Source organism: Gracilinanus agilis, chromosome 2 (genome assembly GCF_016433145.1).
Source record: "Gracilinanus agilis isolate LMUSP501 chromosome 2, AgileGrace, whole genome shotgun sequence".
NCBI classification, from domain to species: domain Eukaryota; kingdom Metazoa; phylum Chordata; class Mammalia; order Didelphimorphia; family Didelphidae; genus Gracilinanus; species Gracilinanus agilis.
The window spans coordinates 269,743,120-269,766,446 of record NC_058131.1 but is presented as its reverse complement, the minus strand read 5'-3'; the positions used below and the strand labels follow the sequence as shown (position 1 = coordinate 269,766,446).

Sequence of the window (23,327 nt, the reverse complement as noted above, 5' to 3'; positions counted from 1 at the left end):
TGGCACTGCTGGGGTTAATAGAGAGGGCCATGGCCCGAGGACAGGGGGAGGGCCTGGTTGAGTAAATAGCCATGTGAAGGGTGAGTCCAGGCCACCTGTCTCCCATGAGGGCTGGGCCTCCACTCTGGCTGGGCCTCTGCCACCAGAAAGGTGATTGGCGCAGGGGAGGCGGACGGGAGGGGAGGGAACTGGAGGAGCCGATGACTAGGAGCAGAATGAGCTGTGGAGCTGATAAAGGAGCCATCCTGTCCCAGGCCCTGTCCCAGAGCCCGTGTCCTGCCAGGCAAACATGTTTTCCTTCAAGCTCCTCTGAAACCCTCTTATCTCCCCTATACAGCCCAGTCCAGGTGAGCAGGGCTGGGAGGGGCGGCCGGGGCGAACGTGAAGGAAACAGGAAGGAGGGTAGGTGCCGGGCAGAGGGAGATGGCACTGCTGTATCTCTAGCAGCCACACACCCTCTGCCTGTATCGTATTTGGGAGAGGGGGAAGAGGACAAAGTTCAGGCTGGGCTCTGGGTTTTCTCCTGATATTTCCAGATAATACCCTTCCCAATTGCCCCTAGAATGCCAGTCCCTTGTATTGGCATCTGGGTAGAGTCTGGGGACACTGATTTGAACCTTTGAACCCACTTTGCACTGGTAAGGATAGACAGTACAGATAGAGAGTTAGACGGACACTTAGACCTGAGCTGGGAACCACAGGTGACCTTCACAGGAGCTGCTGTTGGCTAAATAAGGATCCTTCACTTCCCCCATCCCCTCTACCCAGCAGCCCAGTCCTTTTCCAACCCCATCTCCTCCCCATTCCTTCCAAATCAGCCAGGGGTTGCCAGGGGTGCCTCGCTCTCAAAGCAGGTGTCTCTGCCCTGCCAGCTGCAGGTAATAACCCTGCAAGGGACAGACGGCTGGCTACAGGAAGGACCATCCAAGACCCACATCCTGTGGGGTGGAGGTAGAGCTGCTAGCCCTAGTACAGGTCTGCAATGGGCAGAAGAGCAGGATGGGTGAAGGAAAAGCCCTTCCCATCTCTCAAAGTGAATTACAAAGAGAAAGACAGAGAGCGACAGACAGACAGACAGACCTCAGACACAGAGAGACAGAGGCAGAGAGAGACAAAGACAGAGAGAGAGACAGAGACACAGAGACACAGAGAGAGAGATAAAGTTCTAGAGTAGCCAAAGCAAAGGCAAATGGGAACCCCAGTGAAAAAGCCCTTGAGAGGCTCTGAATCTAATCTTTAATTTGATGATTCTTCAACATCAGTCCCATCCTGAGCCCACAGTCCTTGGATGTAACTCTGACTGTGCCCAGAATGTTGTAGACCTAGAACTTTTGTCCCTTGTTCCCTCCCACCCTTTGGTGGCCTTGACCATCGAGAAATGTGACTCATCAAAGAAGGGCAGAGATAGAGAAGGTACATTCCTAGGTTGGCTGATCAATGGGTTTCAGAGATAGGACCGTAAAAAGGTATCCTGTTGCTGTAAGTATTTTGATAACTTGGGGATCAAGGGGAGCCATGGAAGAAAATGGCATTTGGGTTGCTGGCACGGAATATTCAGGCTGGTGAGGGTTCAGAAGTTGTTTTAACTAGCTGCTCTCTCACCTCCAAAGCGTTCCCACCATAGTATCCCCATCCAAACCATTCTTGATAGAGACAATACTGTATAGTGTTGAGCCTTCAAGTCAAAAAAGCCTGAGTTCAAATCTTATCTTTGGCAATACTTATCTGTAAAAAGGGGATAATAGTTCCTATCTTCTTTGAAACTGAGATAATATAAGTAAAATGCTTTTTAAACTTTAAAGTACTATGTAAATGCCAACTAATGTTAGTTATTGCTCTGGTTCCTTCTCTCTGTTCAAAAATCTTCAGCAGATTCCTTGTGGACATTCATAGGATTTAATAAAAATAAATGACATTTATATAGTATCTTAAGTTTACAAGTATTATCTCATTTGATCCTCACAATCACCCTGTGAATTAAGTGCCATTATCATCCCCATTTTAAAGATGAGAAAACTGAGATAGGCAAAGGTTAAGAAGTGAGTTGCTAAGACTAGTAAGTTCCCAACTCTGGGTTCAATATTCTATCATCATCTATCATCCAATTTGTCTCCAATATTTTATAGGCCTGCTAAGGAAAATTTCACTTATCTGGCTTGATATTCAATCTGGCATCAAACTACTTGCAGTTTTCTCTTTCAATACAATTTTCCTCCTTAGGCTCTGTTTCAGCTAATCTAGATTGCTCACCTTCCCTCAAATATACCCATCTCTGAGCTTTGTTCACATTATTTTCTATGTGGATAAAACTCTGGGCCTGGGATTCAAATCAGACCTCAGATACTTCCTAGCTGGGCAAGTCTTTAATGCAGTTTGCCTAGTCTTTGTGCTTCTGTCTTACAGCTGTTTCTAAGGCAGAAAGTAAGGGTTTAAAAAAAAATGTTACTCCCTCTGCCTCAAGTGTCTGCCTTTCTTTCCCCCTTTCTCTTTCCTTCTAATTTTGGCTGCATTGGTTTTGTTTGTATAAAACCTTTTTAATTTGATATAATCTAAGTCATTCATTTTGCAATGTTCTCTATCTCTTGCTTGGTCTTAAATTCCTTCCTTTCCCATAAATCTGACAGGTAAACTATTCTATGTTCACCTAATTTATTTATGATTTCACTCTTTATATTTGTCATTTACCCATTTTAAATTTATCTTGGTATAGGGTGTAAGATGCTGATCTAAACCCAATTTTCCCTATACTGTTTTCCAATTTTCCCAGCAACTTTTGTCAAATAGTGAGTTCTTGTCGGAAAAGCTGGGTCTTCCCCTTTCTCTTGTTGAACACCTATCCATCCTTCATAGGCCACTTCCTTTATGAAGTCTTCCCTGCTCTCCACAGTCAGAAATGACTTCATCTCCTCAGATTTCATGTGGCACTTGGCACCTCTCTCATGTACAAGTTTGAATAGTGACTGTGCACATGTCCAATCCCTACCCTGAGTAGTTTAAGTTCCAAGAAGACAAACAGGGCTGTCTATATCTAAACTTTGAATCTGCCCCCATCCTAAGCATTATGGACACAGTGGATGTTTCAAACTCTTTGCTGAATTGAATCGAACTTCATTATACAATTTATTTTTGAGTAAATGAACAGGGCAGCTAGGTGACTCAGCGGATAGAAAGCCAGGTCTAGAGATGGGAAGTCCTAGGTTCAAATCTGGCTTCAGATTTGAACTCCCTACCTGTGGGACCCTGGGCAAGTCACTTAACCTCCATTGCCTAGCCCTTCTGCCATGGAACTGACACTTAGTATAGATTCCAAAACAGAAGGTAAGGATTTTAAAAAAAGATAAAGAAACCATATAAACATTGTTTTTATTTAAGATACACTAATGTTTGGAGGCATTGTCATGTCTCTTCCTGATACCATATTTGAGAAAATGTGCTATAATAATTATAACAATTCATATCTGGGTTTTTAAATTTTTCTTAATTTAAAATTTAAAGTTTGCAAGTTGATTCCTACACACACACACACACACACACACACACACACACACACACACACCCAATGGCCATATGGCAGAGGGTTGATTCACTTAACCTGTTTAGAAAAGTTCTATTAGATGGGTTTGTCACAACTGGTCCTAGGCTGAGTGTGCCAGAGGCCCAAGTGGATAAAGGGATCTTTTTAGATTATTCAAAAAATTTGAAGAGAATGACTTGTCCAGAAGGACCTGGGCATTTGGTAAATCTGTAGAGATTCCATCCTAACCTGAGGGCTACTCCTATCCTCTTCTCCTCCCCCATGAGTCCATGGATGGATTTCAGGAAGATGGGATGGGGGGCTGGTCTGTAACCTGGATAGGAAAAAAGTATAATTGCTTCCTTTGTCATCTTCCATTTTTCACCTTATCCTCTCTAGTTTAAAGGTTTCATCAGCCCGCTTCGGGCTTCCCTAACACCAGAAATCATTAAGAATCTCCCAACTGAAGGATTCCAGACCAACAGAGCTGCTCAGCTTCAGCTCTCAAACTGGATTGACATCTCTGCAGAGATGTAATTTGATCAAGGCAGTACTTGGAGTTAGAAGAACTTTATTTGGTAAAATGATCATACTTGTTTGAAAGATTGGGAGGACAAGGCTGGATTGGATATCTCTAGCTCTCTCCCAACTAGAAGTGGCTGGGATATTTTAATGTTAGATTAAACAAAGCTTTCTGGCAGACTAGTACATAAACCCAGAATGTTGCATAAGGTTTTTTTTTTTGTTTTGTTTTGTTTTTTTTGTTTTGTTTTTTAAACTCTTACCTTCTGCCTTGGAATCATTACTAATTTTTTTTCATTTTTTTATTGTCATGCAAAACACACTACCATTTTGGTCATTGTTGTAAGAGCAAAGTCATATATAACCAAAACCTCAAAATAAAAATTTTTTATTTATTAAAAAACTCTTACCTTCCATCATAGAATCAATACTATGTATCAGTTCCAAAGCAGAAGAAGGGGTAAAGGCTAGGCAATTAAGGTTAAGTGACTTGCCCAGGGTCACACAGCTAGGAAGTGTCTGAGGCCAGATTTGAACCCTCTTCTCTTGGTTTAGCTGTCTATCCATGATGCTTAAGTTTTAGTATTTTTTTCTTCAACACACTTTATTAAACACTTTAAATGCTGATTGTGTAGGGGTTGTTCTCTCGACCCAAGGTAGCTAAACCTTTCACAAATTTCCCAGTTGGCTTAGGGATATATCCTCTGCCAATGATTTAATTTTTAAAATTTAATTTAAAAAATGTTCAATGACCAAAATTCTGTTTTCTTTCTTCTATCTTTTCCTGCCCAGAAGGAAAAAAAAAGAAACAAAATCTTTGTAATAAATATGCATAGTTAAGCAAAACAAATTCCCAAATTGCTAGTGATTTGTTCTTGTTTACTGTGTTGTTGATTTTTTGTCTTACCTTTCTTATCAATGCTAAAGCAGAAGAATGTTAAGGGTTAGGTAATTGAGGTTTAATGACCTACCTAAAGGAAGTATCTGAAGTCAAATTTGAGCCCAAGACTTCCTGCCTCCAGGCCTGACTTTCCATCTACTGAGCCACCCAGCTGCCCTGTTTTGTTTACTGGTAGGACAAAGAAATAATCATCTGGATTTCCCAAACAATTTTAAAAGTCAGGTCATTGCTCCAAAGAGCAGAGCATGACCTTGGTCAATACTAGTCTGCCTATTAAAGTGATAGACAATGAGAAAAGACTCTCCATAGAAAATGATTGGCAAAATTCTGTTTTCCAGATGAGAAATAATAATTTCAAAGCTCTAGAGATGGAAGGGACCTCTGGGGGCATCTATTTTTGGAACATATGCTCCCTCAGAGATCACGAGTTGATATTATGATTTGCACTGAGCACTTGGTCCAAAGTCAGGAAGCCTTGAATTTAAATCGAGCCTCACACATTTACTAGCTGTGTGACTCTGGATAAGTCACTTAACTCCTGCCTCAGTTTCCCCATTTATAAAATGGGGAGAATAATAACACCTACCTCTGAGTATTGTTGTGAAGGATCAAATGAGATAATAATCATAAAATGCTTAGCACAGTGTCTGGCACATGTTGCTGTCATAGTTGTTCAGTCAGGCCTGACTTTTCATGACCCCATGACCATAGTATGCCAATACCGTCTGGGGCAGTGATGGCGAACCTTTTAGAGACTGAGTGCCTAAACTGTGACCCTCACGCTGCATGTGAGCCACTCTCTTACCCCAGATCAGGGAGGGAGGAAGTGTTCCCATTGATCCCCTGGGCAGGGAGGGTGGGTGATGTGAGGAATGTCCTCAGGTGCAGTGGAGAGGGGCAAGGGAGCAGCCCACTCTGGCACGTGTTCATCAACATGGGTCTGGGGTGGGGGGTTCTTGGCAAATGATACTGGAATGGTTTGATTTGCTTCTCTAGTGAATAAAGGCAAACAGGCTTGCCCAGAGTCACACAGTTAGTGTCTGAGGCTGAATTTGCACTCAGGTCTTCCTAGCTCCCAGCCCTGAATCATCTAACTGCCCCTTCCATACTAAATGCTATATAAATGCTGGCTATTATTATTACACAATGATGTACATTCCTCAACAGACCACAGGAAGCTTGGAGTACAAATGCTATCCTGGATACTTTTCTCCTCCCTGATCGCTAAACCTCACAAGAGAATTTTTATTTTATTTTATATTTTATTTTTTTAAAACACTTACCTTCTGTCTTAGAATCAGTACTATGTATTGGTTCTGGCTGGTTCTGTTTCCATGGGTTCTTAAGGCTGTTAAGGAACTCTAAACTTAGATCTGTATGATTTTTGTGAACCTGTGTCTGTGTTTTTGTATATGTGAGAGAGCAGACTGTCTTTTTTTTTTTTAAACCCTTACCTTCCATCTTAGAATCAATACTGTGTATTGGTTCCAAGGCAGAAGAGTGGTAAAGGCTAGGCAATGAGGGTTAAGTGACTTGCCCAGGGTCACACAGCTAGGAAGTGTCGGAGACCAGATTTTGAGCCCAGGTCTTCCCATCTCTAGGCCTGGTTCTCTAGCCACTGAGCCACCCAGTTGCCCCTAAAAGAGTTATTTTGGACATTCTAAGAGGGAGTATAGCTTAGTGGACAGAGGTCCAGCTTAAGAGTCAGGAAGAACTGGGTTAAATGCTGCCTTTGATTCATACTATGTGATGATGGCCAAGTCATAGCCTGTCCATGCTCTGGATAACTCTCTAAGCCAGTGGTGGCAAACCTATAGTACGGGTGCCAAAGATGGCACACAGAGTGTTCTCTGTGGGCACACACGCTGTTCCCCCCCACACACAGTTTGTTACTAGACAGGCAGAGGGACTCTGGTGGAACTTCTCCCCTCCCCCTCTCCATGTGTCTGACAACATTTTTCACATATCCCACCCCTTTGCCAAGCAGCCAATAGGAGTGCATGGGGGAAGGTGGGCAGCTCACAGGAGGCAGAGCTGGAGGGGAGCAGAGCACTCGGGGCTACTCCCCTCCCCCTCTCTACACCTGCTGAGGACATCCTCATTTCACCTGCCCCTCCACCCAGCAGCCCAATGGGAGCACTTCCTCCCTCCCCTGTGTGGGGTAAGGGTGGGGAGGGCATGTCTAGTACTTAGTGTGGGGAAGGGGCACGGCCCTTGGTGGGTGGGGGCGGGGCCTGGCACTCCATCTCTAAAAGATTCACCATCCCTGCTCTAAGCCTACAAGTTATCTAGGATCTGCCAATCTGTCTTGGTTCAAGGAGTTTCCACTTTGGTAGCTACTTGAACTGATGATATCACAGATCAGGACTAGAAGAATCCTTTGCCCCAACTGTTTGGCAGGGTTACTTCTCCTTGACCCCTTAGTGGGAGGGCATCTTATTACTCTGTGTAATTCCATCGCTGACATTCATTTGACCTTGGGCATGATATTTAACTTTGCAAGGCTCCAGGCTACTCTATAAAGTTATAAACCACAGAGCAGAGATACACATCTATATTGGAAAAGAGAGTTCTTCATTGGGATATCCAGCAAAGTCACTCATCCCAACTTAAAAAACCAGTCTGCCACCACTCAAGCCACCACCCAGACCCAAGGTTATTTTTGTTCCAATATTATCTATTACGAGGTTAGTAGAATCATACATTTCTATCTAGAAGACTTCTTAGAAGTCATTAACATTATCCTCCATCTTCATTTTACATATAAGGAAACTGAGACACCAAGGTCACATGGGCAGGAAGTGGTGGCACCAAGATTTGATCCAAGGCCCTCTTGATTCTAACTCCTATGGTCTGACTACTGTGCTTTCCTGCCTCTCCAAACTCTATTTTAAAAACAGACTTATTTTTCAACCTCAAGATTATAGCAAAGTTGTTCCTGACCCCTGGATTCCAGTGTTATGAGGAACACCCAAATTAGGAAACTCATGAACTGAAGTCAGCACCTTCTCTGCAATTTATAGTCTCAGAGAACTAAGATAGAATAACTTGCCTTGGGTCTCTGAACCTGTATGAGTCAGGGGCAGGATTTGCACCTGGATCTTCCTGGCTTTGAGGTCAGCGCTCTATGCACTACTCCAGGCAGCCTTTCACCAATGTTCTATCTCCCTACTGGACATCAGTATTACAATTAGGTTATTCCCCAACACCATAATCTCAATGGGCTATTTTTTTTTATTACTGCTCCTAGTGTTTAGCAGAAGATAATGCCACACAAGGAAGATAGGACTGTGTTTCCTGGGGCTGTACCTGGACCTGGAGTACTGATATTCTAAGTTCCTGTCATGGAACCCGCTCATACCCTCTGGAATAGGGATGGCTTAGTGGGAGCTACAGAAAGAAATATTGCCCCTAAAAGTGCTGAACCAGAAGGCAAAATTGTTATTGTTGTGTCTGACTCTTTGTCCCTTTTGGGGCTTTCTTGGCAAAGATGCTGGAGGGACTTGCCATTTCCTTCTCCAGATCATTTTACAGATGAGGGAACTGAGACAGATGGGATTAAGTGATTTGCCCAGGGTCACTGGGAAAATGTCAGAGGCCAGATTTGAACTCAGAAAGATGAGCCTTTAGGCCCGATGCGCTCTCCACTGCCCTGGAAGACAAAATAAGGACTATACCAGGAGCTGAAACTAATCTTCCCCAGAGTTTATGATAGGCCAACCAGGCTTCTTGTGAATTCAGGGCTGGCTGGTCATTTTGGGGCTCAATTGTTGCTCTGATCAGGAGACAGAACCAGCTCTGGATGCTCTTCAGCCGGTCAGTTATTCAGACGATAAACATTTATGAAGCATCTAAGCCCTAGAGATACAAAGAAAGGCAAAAGATAGTCCCTGGCTTTGAGGAGCTCACAATTAAATGAGGGAGACACCATGCCATGAGGGAGACTTCTGTGGAAACAAGCTAAATACAGGATCAATAGCTGGACTCCAGTTCAAGATGTCTGAGGGGTGGTTGGAGATGCAAGAACGGAATTCAGCAGAGAGATTGGGACAGGAAAGGTAGATTTAAGAGCCATCAGCATAGAGATGGTAATGAATCATTGGGAACTGATGAGCTTACCAAATGAAGTGGTAGAAAGGAAGAAGAGGGGCCAGGACAGAGCCCTGTAGGATTCTGATTAGTTGGCATGATCTGGATGAGGGTCCAGTAAAGGAGAATTAGAAAGAATAATCAGAAAAGTAGGAGAATCAGGAGAGAGTGATGAGAGAAGAGAATATTAAGAAGAGGGTGACTGATAGTGTCAAAGGATGGTGAAAGGTCAAGGAGAATGAGGATTGAGAAAAGACCATTGCATTTGGCAATGAGAAGATCCTTGGTAACTTTGGAGGAAGCAGGAGTAGAGGAGAGAATGAGAAGAGAGGAAGTGAAGGCACTTCTTGTAGATGGTCTTCTCAAGGAGTTTAGCCATAAAGGGCAGAAGAGATCTAGGATGATTGTTTGTGGATGGAATGACCAAATGAGGGTTTTTTGAGGATGGCCTCAACAGAACACAACAGTGCAGAGCTGAACTGGTTTACCAAGGGTTCGAGAAGGAGAAAGGAAGACAGTGACTAGTATAGCAGTGATGCCCAGAGAGAGACCTGGGGTTGAAGAACTGGAGGTCATAGAGTGGAGGAAGAGTAGGGTTTAGTAAGAGGGAGAGGTGGAACGTCATAGTTCCAGGTTATCAGGTAAGGCAGCTTCAGAGTTCTTGAACTTCCCAGTGGTATATTTTGTGAAGGCTGACCCAACCAACGGCACGAATATGACTGAAGTGGGCTGGAGGAATAGGGCAGGGAAGGTGAATAGGTTGAGGGCCTGGGAAGTACCAGTGTTGGGGGAGAGACAACATGTAGGTTGAAATCCTCTATAGTATGAGGGCAGGAGTTGAGTGAAACAGACTCACTGAGGAAGGAAGGGGATTGATCTAGAAGCACAGAGACAACAATGATGAGGATTTTGATTAGGTAGAAGATGTAGATTGTATGGACATCCAAGAACGAGGTACTACTGAGTCCTGTTGGTTGGGGGAGAATCTAGAAGTGGCAGTGGGGAACAAGGAGTATTCCAGCTCCCTCACTGTAATCGGTGAGCTGAGGGGAATGAATGAAGGTGTAGTCAGTGCTGGAAAGGGTTTCTAGGGCGACTGTGTCAACTGGGGGAAAGCCAAGTCTCTGTGACTGGCAGAGGATGGAAGGAGTGGGCAAAGAAAAGATTTAAGATAAAGGCAAGTTTGTTATCTATGTAGAAGGCATTTCAGGGGGCACAGCAGAAGGGGTGGGGAGTGTTTGTTTGGGATGTTGGGGTGGGAAGGTTAAGGGGGAAGGAAATAAGCAATCAGGTGGTAGGGGATGGGGAATAGGATTTGGATGGTAGCTTTCACGGGTTCAGAATCACTGGGATGTGAAGGATATGACTAGGTTAATCATTCAGTGAAAGGCACTTCTCTTCCCAGAGGAGGCTAGGAGTCAGACAGGAGACATGAGCTGCATGAGATGGAAGGCGCCTAGTCAGACAGAGGACCCCCCAATTCTCCTTTCTTCTTCCCTCCAAAGGCTGGTGATCAAGCAGGAGAGAGAGCCACAAGAGATGGAAATAGCCACCCTAAGCCACTTTTCCTGGCAGCCCTTCTTGTGTGCCAAGGCACTGGGTTAAGCATCTATGATTCAAAGAAAAGCAAAAACAACCCCTGCCTTCAAGGATTGAGGGAAACAGCAATGCAAACAATTACATACCTGCAAGATCTATGCCAGGTAGATGAGATATAATCACTGAAGGGAAGGCTTTGGAGGAAAGGAAAGGAGGAATAGAGGAAGGGCTCCTGCAGAAGATGAGATTTGACCCGAGTCTTGAAGGGAGCCAGGGAAGCCAAGAGATAGGGAGAGCTAAGGAAGGAAAGCATTCCAGGCACGGAGAACAGTTATTTTGAAGTCACAGGAGTTGGGAGATAGAGTGATATATGAACAGAGAAGACTTGGTACCACCATATCCTAAATTACAGGGAGAAGCAAAATGTAAGAATACTGGAATGGAAGGAAGGGACTGAGTTATGAAGAGTTTTAAGTGCCAAACAGGATGTTATATTTAATCCCAGAGGTAATAGGGAGCCATGGGAGTTCAATAAGCAATGAAGTGACATGCAGCTGGGGGGAGGTTGGATCTGAGTGGGGAGAGATTTAAGGCAGGGAGACCATCCAGAAGTATTGCATGCAATAGTTCATGAGTGAGGGGGTAAGAATCTTCACTCTGCCTTGATTTCCCCATATTTTGGCTAAGGAGAAATTAACTCCAGAGCCTCTGAACTCCCTGTTTCCAACTAGGATGGGACTGGGGAGGGGTTTGCAAAAACCCTGGGAAGTTTGGAGTGCTGCAGCCGAGAATGATGCAGAAGCATGGACTGAGGCTAGTTCTGTGCTTTAGAAATAATGCAGGGGATGCAGAGAAGGGAGGCGTGGATGAATTCATGTTCAGAAAGTGGCAAGCAAAAGGAATTAGCAGAAAGGCAGCATAATATGGTAACTAGACAGCTCACTAGAGTTAGGAAGGTCTAGATTCAAATCTTGTCTTGGGCACATTCTGACTGGGCAACTCTGAGCAATCACTTAATCTCACTTTGCCCTAAGCAGCTCCCCCAAACCACAAGCTACAGAGAGAGTGTCGACCTGCATCAACAGAGAGACTTTCCTTTTGGGGAGTTCCCTGTGCCAATGAAATCACAGGTTCAATTCCCATCCCTAAAGGTGGCTGTTGAGTTAGACCAGAAAGGGGGAGGGATCTTACGAGCTGTTCTCGAAATTCATGGAGGGCCCAACCAAGAGAAAACTGGTTAAAACTCATCTTTATTGGAGATTTCAGTTACAATCGAGAAATAATTTTCTAGCTCATTACTATGGGGATAAAACTTTGGAATGCATAATTGGGGAAGATCATGGGCCCTCTGCTCTTGGACACCTTTAAGAAGGGCACAGGTGGGAGCAGCAAGGTGGCACAGTGGATAGAGCACCAGGTCTGGAGTTGGGAGGACCTGGATTTAAATCTGGATTCAGATACTTCCTAGCTGTGTGACCCTGGACAAGTCACTTAACCTCAATACCATCAATTCAAAAGAGTTGATAGTAATCCAGAAGGTAAGGATCTAAAAAAAAGAAGAGGGGCATATGAAATGATGTGCCTTGGGAATGCCATGAAAGTTAAAAAGATAAATAAAACCAACACCTTCTTGGGTCATTGGCTATTTTATTTTACTTTATTCTTCATTGGCTATTTTAAAAAGCAAGGAAATGGAGTTGGAATATTGCTTTCCCCTCCTTAGAAATGTGCAACCACAGTATCCTAAGCAGAAGAATGAGTGGAGGTTGAATTAGAAATAAGGAATCTAAAACTTTTATGGTTATGACACTGACAAAAACAACATGCTTCATTTAACCTTCTGTCATGTTCAGATAGGGGAAGGAGGAGGCAGTGATGTATAAGTCCAAAACTAGCCTGCCTGGGCCAACTTTCCTCTCTTTTGTTGTTGGCATGTTGTTGTTCAGTCATGTCCAACCCTTCGTGACCCCATTTGGGGTTTTCTCAGCAAAGACACTGGAGTGGTTTTTGCCATTTCCTTCTCCAGCTCATTTTACAGATGAGGAAACTGAGCCACACAGGCTTTGCCTCTCTTGGATGTACATAGTGTTTGCATGTCCTTATCACCATTAGACTGTGAGCTCCTTGAGATTAGGAACTCTTTTGCCTTTCGTTGTATCCCCATCTTTTTCTATATTTTGTTCTCCTTCATGTATTTTATGATCCAATGACACGGGTCTCTTTGCTCTTCCTCAAATGAGAAGCTCCATCTCTTGCCTGAGCGTTTCCACCATTCTTGGCATTCTCTCTCTCCTCATCCTCACCTCTTGGTCTTCTTGGCTTCCTTCAAATCTCAGCTAAAGCCCTGCCTTCTGCAAGACGCCTTTCCTGATCCCCCTTAATGCTTGGGCTTTCCCTCTGAGATTGTTTGGTCATTTCAGTCCTGTCAGACCCTTCATGACCTCATTTGGGGTTTTCTTGGCAAAGATACTGAAGTGGCTTGTCATTTCCTTCTCCAGCTCATCCTACAGATGAGGAAACTCAGGCAAACAGGGTTAAGGGACTTGCCAGGGGTCACACAGCTAGGAAGTGTCTGAGGCTAGATTTGAACTCAGGTCCTCCTGACTCTAATACTGGTACTCTATCCACTGTGCCACTTAGATCCTCCCTCCGAGATTACTTCCAATTTACTCTCTTGGATGTACATAATTGTTTGCATGTTCTCTTCCCTATTAGACTGTAAACTCTTTGGAACTGTGGACTCTCTTTACTCTTTCATTTGAACTCCAACACTTAGCAAACATTAGGTACTTAATAAATGTTTTTTGACTTACTGGCCTCTGGCACTGAAGCCAACATAGCCAGAGTTCCATCATCACCTTAGTCTTTCAAAATCCCCAAGGTAGGGATTATTATTGACATTTTACAGATTGGGAAACTGAGGCACAGAGAAATTGCGGGACAGACTGAAGGCTAACATCAAACCAACTGGAAAGTGCTTCTGGTTGAAGTAATAAAACCCAATGGACTTTTTCCTGTAGCCTAGCACTTTAACTCCTTCTTTGTGAATGATGCCAAGAATTTGAGTTTCTTTGCATTTCTATCAAGGGATTTTCTTTACCTAGATCTTTAAGGAAAAAGAATCATAAAATATAAAAGCTTGGAAAGGAACTTGCTGTCCAGGTCTTTTCAGTCATGTTCAACTTTTCATGACCCCATCTGGGATTTTCTTGGCAGTGATATTAGAGTACTATTTCCTTCTCCAGCTCATTTTACAGATGAGAAAACTCAGGCAAACAAGGTTAAGTGACTTTCCCAGGGTGACATAGGTAGTAAGTGACCGAGGTCAGATTTGAACTAAGATCTTCCGAACTCCAAACCTGGCACTCTACCCACCATGCCACCTAGCTGCCTACAAAAGGATTTTAGAGATCATCTAATCCAATCCCCTGATTTTGTAGATGAGGAAAGTAAGGCCAGGGAGGGAAAGGAGTTTCTCCCAAAGGTCACACACAGTGAATATCAGGGTCCAGATTTGAACTCCTTTTTCTCTGCCTAAATCCGGTGTTTTCACCATACCCCATTTCCTCAAACATTGCCCAGCTCCAATTCCTGCATGAACCAGTCCCGACTCCTTGGCTCCAGATAACTCTTAGCCAACTCAAACGCCACCTTGAGACCATCTTACAGTATACATTCAAGGTCTGATGGTGGATATATGTACCTGTAGTTGTGGAAATGCTCAGAACTTTTTGAGGGGTCATAGTGGCAGAACTGGAATTGTTAATGAGATATGAGGATACTCAGTGAATACATTTTCTTTTTCAGGCACTAATTGCCTCGGCCTCATCCATACATCCATCATCCTGAAGGTGGGGGGATTTCCACTTGCCCTCCCCTTGGTTGTTGCTGTTGTTGTTGTTATTTTTCAGTTGTGTCTGACTCTTCCTGACCCCTTTGGGTTTTTTTTTTTGGCAAAGATACTAGAGTGGTTTGCCATTTCCTTCTCTAGCTCATTTTATGGTTGAGGAAACTGAGGCAAATAGGGTTAAGTGACTTATCCAAGGTCACACAGCTAGTGAGTGTCTGAGGCCAGATTTGAACTTAGATCTTGACTCTACCCGCTGTGACACCTACCTGCCCTTGGCCTCTGAGAATTTCCTTATAAATCTGCAAGTCCAGGGTATACAATGTACAGGAAGCATCCATCAAGTGAATGGATGGGGTTATTTTTGTTGTTGTTAAAATGGGATTGGAGGAAACAAGAGGATGAGAATTCAGTTCCAAGACCAGAAACTTAACTTAAAAGAAATATATATATGTTATATATATGTATCACTGACAACATAAAAGAGCAGTGAAAAAAAAATGATCTGACTTGAATACCAATGAATGAGCGGGAACTCCTGGGGGAGAGTCCAAGGCTGGGGAAGGGCAGATCCCACTGTGGAGAGTACATGGGTAGCTGAGCCCTAGAGGAAAGAGGGCAGGCTGGATCCTCAATGTTTTCTGTACCTCCAGATTCCAGGCGAACATGGGGTACTCCCAGAGAAATATAGTCTTTGCTGTCTTCCTGGGAGCCACAATAATATCAGGAATCATCACCCTCATCCTTGTTCTCATTGATGTCACAGAAGTCCTCCTGCCTCCAGCCACCAAGGTATGCCCTGTCCTGCCCTGCCCTGTTCTCCTCTATCTCTCCCCCCTATACCCCCATCCGAGACACACACACACATACACACACACACACACACACGCACGCACGCACGCATGCACGCAGGGAAATTCTGTCTTTGGATCTGCTCTGAGGAGATTTCAGTATTTCTAGATCCATTGTGCTGCCTTAACACAAAGCTTGTGACCTATATGTCATGACTCCACTAGTACGGGATGGTGTTCGATGCTGGATCCTCGCACACATCTCTCTACATCTACAAGTGGCCAGCCAACAAAGAGAACGACACTGGCATTGTGAGCCAGGCTCTGTCCTGCAATGTGGAAGGTCAGTTTTTGACTGTGTACATAAGCAGCAAAATGAAAGATTCTGAACCATATATTAAGGGTCCAATGTGGCTTAGAATATGACTCTTTTCAGGGATATTTCATGAACCCCTAGAATCCCAGAGGTAGAAGGGTCGAGCCCAAGATATAGTAGGATAGGAATTCCCTCCACTACTTTCCTGATGAGAGGACTATTCAAACTCCACTTAGAACACCCTTTAATAATGGAGAAACCCTGGGGGCAGCTGGGTAGCTCAGTGGATTGAGAGCCAGGCCCAGAGATGGCAGGTCCTGGGTCCAAATCTGGCCTCAGACCCTTCCTAGCTGTATGACCCTGGGCAAGTCACTTGACCCCCATTGCCTAGCCCTTACCTCTCTTCTGCCTTGGAACCAATACACAGTATTGATTCTAAGATGGAAGGTAAGAGGGTTTAAAAGAAACGGTTAAATTCTAGTAAAGTTCCTAATTTCTGGGATTGCTACTTTTCAGGGCCGGGGATTTCTCATTACATCACAGACCCCGTGAAGGCTGGGGAGAGCTTGAGGGCTTGTATGGAGAAGGCACTGGCCCTGATCCCAGAAGACCAGCACCAGGAGACTCCCACTTTCCTTGGGGCCACAGCAGGGATGAGGCTTCTGAGGTCGATGGGGACCCTGCACCGGTGTTAGTGGGGAGCAGGGTGGAAGAGACTTGGGAAGTATGGGTCTCTAGACTTATGGAAGGGTATCTCACGAGGGTAGGTAGGGGGGGCAAAAGCCCCTTCCCTCCTACTGTTTGAATCAGCCCTGGGGACAGAGCAAATCTGAGATCAGGAACTGGTGTGGAGGGGCGCGAATCTCTAGAGAATCTGGGATGAATGATGAGTGGAAGATGTCAGCTTGTTGAGCTCTTGGCTTACCCATGGGTGAAGGCAGCAAGAACCTACAGGCTCTCTTGCTGCTTCCTTCAGGGCTTCCCCTCCCTACCTTATCTCGATTCTATGTTGAATTCCTTCTTGGTCCCCTCTCTGTACCTCCATTTCCCTAGTGTGCCTCTGATAGCACGTGTGGTTGTATGTGTGCATATGGGGAAGAGTACTCTGATCTGTAAAATGGGCATAATAATAGCTGGCATTTTTATTGCATTTTCGAAGCCATTCCCATATATTATATCAGTTGATCCTGGTCATAACCTTGTGAAGAAGGGATAGCTGTTATCTTCAGTTTATAGAAGAGGACACTAAGGCACAGAGAAATTAAGGGTCTTGCCTAGGAATACAGTATCAGAGGCAGGCGCCAAACTCAGGGCAGTGCTTAACGTTTCCTGACCTGATAGGGTGGTTGTGAGAAAAAAACTTTTATAACCATTAAAGCATTATGGAAATGAGTCATTAGGCCAAAAGACACATTTTTTGGTGGAAGGAAGGGGTCCGCAGCCATCTAGGACTTCTCTCCCTCCCCCTACACCACCTTCAGAGAGAAGAATAGTTCACAGGCGCATCGGATCTTTGAAGAAGTCGGCAAGGTCCTGGAGCAGTTCCCTGTCCGTTTCCAGGGAGCCCAAATCCTGACAGGCAATGAGGAAGGAGCCTTTGGCTGGATCACCGTTAACTACATCCTGGGGACCCTGGTGAAGGTGACTTGGGGAATTGAGAGGGGAGGACTCTAGGGGCCCAAAGCCACCAGTGTCTGGGGGTCTGAGTCACTGGTGGTGTACATGGGTCTGAGTCACTGGTGTTTGGTGGGGGTGTCAGTACACCTTCTCAGGGGAGTGGATCCAACCCCCTGTGGCTGAGCTGGTGGGAGCCCTAGACCTAGGTGGAGCTTCGACACAGATCTCCTTCCTTCCTCTTGACCCCATCACTGACCCAAGCACCAAGACCACCTTACGCCTCTATGGGTACAACTACAGTGTCTACACACACAGCTACCTGTGCTATGGGCAGAACCAGATGCAGAAACGGCTCCTGGACATTTTGGTGCAGGTGTGTATGGGAATGGGAGATGGAAGGGATCAGGAAGAAAGGATGGCCTGGGGGACACAGAGACGGACTCAGAAACTGGAGTGGGGTCAAATTTTCAGGAATCATCAAGCAGAGAGGGGAGAAATTTGAAGGGAAAGGGGACCTTTGATCTTTAGATGCCAACTGAGAGCAGAAGTAAGTATCAAGAGATCAAGATGGAACCTGGGTGATAAGAGGTGATCAAGAGTCTGGGGAGGGGCTAATGACTGCATTCTCCTCAGACCAGTCCTTCTGAAGTGGTCCGGAACCCATGCTACCATGGTGGATATGAGGATACACTGTCTCTGGACGACCTGTATGACACGCCCTGTGTCCAGAACTCCCAGCACCCTTATCCTCAGAGCCTCAAGGTGGAGGGGACAGGAAACCCAGATGCTTGTTACTCTGTCATCAATAGCCTCTTCAACTTTTCTTCCTGTGGAGGGAGAAGAGATTGTGCCTTTGATGGCATCTATCAGCCTGAGGAGCATGGCCAGTTCTATGTAAGATCCCCCCCCCCCCCCCCCCGACTTTCCTTCCTAACATTTCATCCCTCCCACCAAATTCAACCCCGAACTTCCTCAGGACAAGTCTAGGACACATAGGGAAAAATAAAGACAGAAAGAGGGAGGGAGATAAAGACAGAGACAGAAATGAGGAGGGAGGAAAGAGACAGAGAGGAGAAAGAGGAGGAGGAAGAGAAGAACAAGGACAAGAACAGGAAGAACAAAAAGAAGAAAGGGGAAAGGAAAAGAAAAGGAAAGCAGAAAAGAGGGAAGGAAGAAAGGAAGGAAAAGAGAGAGAGAGAGAGGGAAAGATAGCAGGAAACTTCTGGAGGGACAGAAAGAGAGTTCCCAGCCTTGACTTGCTTAAAGCCAGGGCTATTCATTCTGAAAATTCAATGGTGCTTGAAAAGGATCTGTAAAGGAATGCAGGGAAGTGAATATTGGAAAGAGAGGATTTTCATTCTTGGGGGTAGCCAGGCTGGACCCATCTCTTGATCCTACCTTTTTCAGTCATAAGTATTTTCAGATTACTACTCACTACCTCCATGACTTTAACGGGAGTTGGACTAGCTGACCTCTAAGAATCCTTCCAGCTTAAATCAGTGATCCTGTGTTTGAAGAAGTCCTAAGCTTATAAAAGAGTAACTTTTTTTAAAAAGAAATCCTTACCTTCTGTCTGACACTCAGTATTGTGTACAATAATACTGTGGTAAGGGATAGGCAATTGGGGTTAAATGACTTGCCCAGCTTCACACAACTCAGAAGTATTTTAGGCCAGATTTGAACCCAGGACCTCCCATCTCTTGGTCTGGCTTTCAATCCACTAAAGCCACCTAGCTGCCTCAAAAAATAATTCCTGAAAATGCCTGGATCATAAAATTTTGATTTACAGAAAGGTTTTCTTTTGTTTGTTGGAAGCTGTTAGTGCTCACTAGTTCTCCCCAGTGAGACCAATTCCTCCCAGCGCTCTCTCTCTCTCTCTCTCTCTCTCTCTCTGTCCATTTCACTTTCCATCTTAGAATCAATACTATGTATTGGTTCCAAGGTGGAAAACAGAGCTTCCTCTTAACTATTTATTGTGTCTGTCACATCCTAAAGGAATACTTGAAGCACCTTTTCTTGGAGGGAAGAAACACTGATGGAAGATTGTTAGTTATAAGGATTGAGGGTAAAGAGATGAGATTTTGAGTTTATCTGACCCAGTGCCTCACTTTTGGTTCCCAGACCCCAAATTGGAGAATCCCCCAGCCTCTGGCTCAGGCCATCCAGGACCCTGGAGTCTACTTGGTACAGGAAGGATGGGGGAAGCAATAGGGTTTTGAAAAACATTTTTTTTTCCTCCCAGGCATTTTCTGGATTCTATTACACTTTCCACTTCTTGAACCTCACAGGCGGCCAGTCTTTGCACACTGTGAATAAGACCATTTGGGATTTCTGCCAAAGGCCCTGGAAACAGGTGAGATCTGCTACTTGCAACTGCTCCTCTGGGCAAATTCACAAAGTTTGTCTTCTGGGACCTGACCTTTCTTTGGGAGCAGAACGCACACTGAACCATTATCATAGAAAGTTGGAAGAGATTTTAGAAATCTTTTGTAGATGGCGAAACTTAGAGACTGAATAATCCATTCAAGGTCATTTGGTGGCTAGTTAGTGACAGGGCAGTAACTAGTACCAAGATCTCATTTTCTCCCCAGTTCTTTCAACTATCTCATACTATAACTTAAAAACGTTGGTGCCTTTCTTAGGTACTTACCGTGTGCTGCTGTGAATTGAAATCCACTCTCTTCCCTGTCTTCTTTCTTCTAACCATACAATAAGACGGATGGGGCCAGGGATGAGGCTTCATTTTTCTATTTCTCAGAAAACAGATCTAGTGCTTTGAACATAGTAGGCCCTTAGGGGGACATTGACTGAAGATGGTCAGGTGCCTAGATCAGAGCCCCTATCTAGGACTAGGACTTAAAAGCCAGCTTCATAACATCACTGACTCTCTAGGGGAGACCGCTTAGTCCATCCCCACTTGGCATCAGCAGGCCTGCACTTAATTAATCCAAGCAGTCATTGGATTCTTATTCTTCCTCATGTCTGTGACAGGGCTATACTATAGAATGCCCATAGATTTTTTCAGGCTTAACAGTCAGAGCATTTTTTTTTAAACCCTAACCCTTCTGTTTTAAAGTCGATTCAAGTATTGGTTCCAAGGCAGAAGAGCAGTTACGGGCTAGACAATTGAAGTAAGTAATTTGGCTGGGGTCACACAGAAAAGAAGTGTCTGAGGCTAGATATGAACCCATGTCCTCCCAACTCCAAGCCCAGAATTTTACCACTGAGCCACTTAGCTGCCCCGGTCTGAGTAGTCTTTATGTCTGACTGCAGTCTTTCATTTTTCCATTCTTTTTTCTTCATCTATCCTTACAAGCTATTTAGCTCAACTGACCTCATGCTCTTTCTCTATTGCTTTGAAAGCCACTAAATTTCCCCCACTTTTTTTTTAATGGTTCCAAGGCAGAAGAGAGGTATGGGTTAGTCAATCAGAGTTAAGTAACTTGTCCCGGGTTGCATAGGTAGGAAGTGTCTGAGGTAAGATTTGAACCCAGGACCTCCCGCCCCCTAAATTACATTTCAATGTCTTTTTACTCAAGTCAGTGTGGATATGATGAGAGAAGAGATCTTCAGGAAGGGATGGGAATTCTAAGGCCAATTTCCTTTCCCAGGGGCAACTTCATATTAGAGAAAAGGAGGGGTCAGTTCCTTAGAGCTCTCTTTCCTCTTTCGTGTTCCTCAAGACACATCTGGTCCCCCTGGCTGTGGGTGGTGGTGATGAGGATAAGCCCTTGAACCTATTGTTGTCTTCTACCCCCAACTGTGGGGCCCTATAGGTGGAGGCCAGTTACCCAAAGGAGAAGCAGTATCTGTACAACTACTGTACCAATGCCATGTACATCCTCATCCTCCTGACCAATGGCTACAAATTTAATGATGAAACCTGGACCGACATCCACTTCTGCAAACAGGTGAGGATTGTTAGCCACTCGTCCCCCCTTTCCAAGAAAAGAGTGACTCTACTTGTCATCCACCCCCTGCTCCCTTTCCTTTGGAGAAGAGAAAAGAATAAGCATTTATGTATGTGCCAGGCACCATGCTAAAAGCACTTGGCAAATAGCTCGTTGTATCGTCCCAGAAGCTGTGAGAGGCGAGTGCAGTTATTATCTGCACAGGGCTCTCTGTTCAGATATGTGCAGTCATGAGGCAGAGCCAGCCTCTGGAGATGGGGTGCTGCCCACAGGCTTTAATAAACATGAGTGTCATTTACTCCTCGTGCCATTGTATTCATCCTTCCCCTGCAGGAATTCCACTGGCTGCCGGGGGCGCAGGTAGCAAACAGTGGCACACATGATCCAACTTCTGAAAAGGTTGCATTTGCCCACCAGCACCACTGAAGCAGCCCCAATTAGCCACCCGACCAAGGGGGGCCTCTTGTGTGCTACAGGACACCTTTGACCAAGCCCCTTTCCGTGTCTCTCTCAGGTTTCAGGCACGGACATTGGCTGGACCCTGGGCTACATGCTGAATCTGACTAACATGATCCCGGCGGAGGCACCAGAAATGAAGCAGGCAGAAAGTTATGGTGTCTGGGTTGCTGCTGTCTTCTTTGTGGTCCTGACTGTTGTCACGAGCATTGGTTCTGGAGTCATCCACTGTTTTTGGAGCCCTGACTAGGCCTCAGAATTAAGCCGCCGTGATGAGCATCCCTGGGGTGGGGCAAGAGGAGCCTGGTTCTGAGCTTCTGATAAACCGAAGACTGGTTCATTGAACTCCTGGGGAGACCCACTCCATCCCAGCCTGAGCACAGGGAACTTCTGTCTCTAAAAGGCTTTTGAGGTTCCTTTGGGTATCTTGACCATTGTGTTATATGTGTTTTCTGTGGATAATTCTGGTCCTCAGCCAGCTCTCTGGAAGGGACTAGGCTTGAGCTGATGATATTTGGGGGTGAGTTGAGGGGAAGAGTGAAAGTCTAGGGGGGGACTTTTGGGAGGGAGAGGCCTAAGATAGGAGAAGTGATGGCAAGGTATAGTGGACAAAGAACTCGACTGAAGATTCTGGACACTTAAAACCTAGTGCTGCCTCTGTAATCAACCAGTTGTGTGACCAGGGGCAAGTCATTGCCCTCTTTAGAGCCTCAATTTTTTCATCTGTAAGATGAAGGGGATTGGACTAAATGATCATTAAGGCCCCTTTCTTCTCTGTAATTATGTAAAAAATGACAGCGTGATTGAGAGAATGCTGATTTTCCAGAAGGGAATCTGACCCAAGGATGATAACAAAAGGATACATCCTGGGATATGTATCAATGCTGTTATCCAAGATGAGCTCAAGCCACGGAGAGAGGCAGGAGGAGCAAGTTCTTTGGCGACAGCCCCATTCCAGGGTTCACCTCTGGCTTCTCTCTCACCCTGGAGCAGCCCTAGCCAACGCCTGCCAGGCTGAGGATTTTTGTATTCATTCTTTTCCCCATCTAGATCTGATAGATCTCATCTTATAGAACTTGCTTATCCTCCCTCAATTCCTCAAATCCCTTGATGCTAGCTGCCATTCTGTATAGTTGTACATACATCTTTGCATGCAGTCTCCTCCATTAGACTGTGAGCTCCTTGAGAGCAGGGACTGTCCTTTCCCTTATATTGTATATCCTTATATTCACTCAATACAGTGCCTGGCGCATAGTGAGCGCTTAATAAATGCTTGCTGACCAACTAATTTGGGACCTTGTCGTTCCCTCAAATCTTCAAACCTGAGCCCCTTCGTTGTGGCTGTCATCCCAGGGTCACAGCTCCTATCCTATGGTCCAAAGTCCAAGCTGCTAACCTTGATAGGGATGTTTTCCCTTCCTTTGAATGACTCAAAACTTTGGGCAATGAACCATTACTTTTATTAAAATTCCACTTGTCCACAGGTTGGTTTCGAGACCTTACAAGTTCCTTTTGGCCTGTATTGGTAGGCTTTTGTTCCATTACACAGCTCTCTGGAGACACCCTCTTCTGCCCTAAGTTTCTAGATTGAGATTGGGTGAAAGAGGAGGAATTCATTTTAACAAGATGTTATTAAGGATTTACTCTGTACCAGGCACTATGCTACGCACTGGGAATAGATAGAAAGGCAAAAAAAAAAAAAATCCACATTATAGTTCCCATCCATAAGACTTCCATTCTCTTTTTTGGTGGGAGATTGAGAAACAAACAGATAAATTGCTCCAAACCATATTCAGGGTAAATATTAAACCAATTTCACAGAAC

The 23,327-nt window shown here is 44.8% G+C and overlaps 1 protein-coding gene across 1 annotated transcript; it reads left to right on the top strand.

The window, feature by feature from the left end:
- Positions 1–248: 248 nt before the first annotated feature.
- On the top strand, positions 249–22,791 carry ENTPD8 (ectonucleoside triphosphate diphosphohydrolase 8). The gene is made up of 10 exons (XM_044663926.1): positions 249–347; positions 15,066–15,204; positions 15,429–15,546; positions 16,036–16,186; positions 17,001–17,160; positions 17,279–17,509; positions 17,770–18,030; positions 19,379–19,489; positions 20,913–21,047; positions 21,562–22,791. The coding sequence occupies exons 2-10, from the start codon at positions 15,079–15,081 to the stop codon at positions 21,751–21,753; spliced, it is 1,485 nt and encodes a 494-aa protein (XP_044519861.1). The 5' UTR covers positions 249–347; positions 15,066–15,078; the 3' UTR covers positions 21,754–22,791.
- Positions 22,792–23,327: the final 536 nt, after the last annotated feature.

Bases quoted from the DNA above. Each gene is read 5' to 3' on its own strand.
- ENTPD8 (XM_044663926.1), top strand. From the start codon at position 15,079: ATGGGGTACTCCCAGAGAAATATAGTCTTTGCTGTCTTCCTGGGAGCC. The intron at 19,490-20,912 runs GTGAGATCTGCT...GGGGCCCTATAG, and splicing joins GCCAAAGGCCCTGGAAACAG to GTGGAGGCCAGTTACCCAAA. The intron at 21,048-21,561 runs GTGAGGATTGTT...TGTCTCTCTCAG, and splicing joins ACATCCACTTCTGCAAACAG to GTTTCAGGCACGGACATTGG.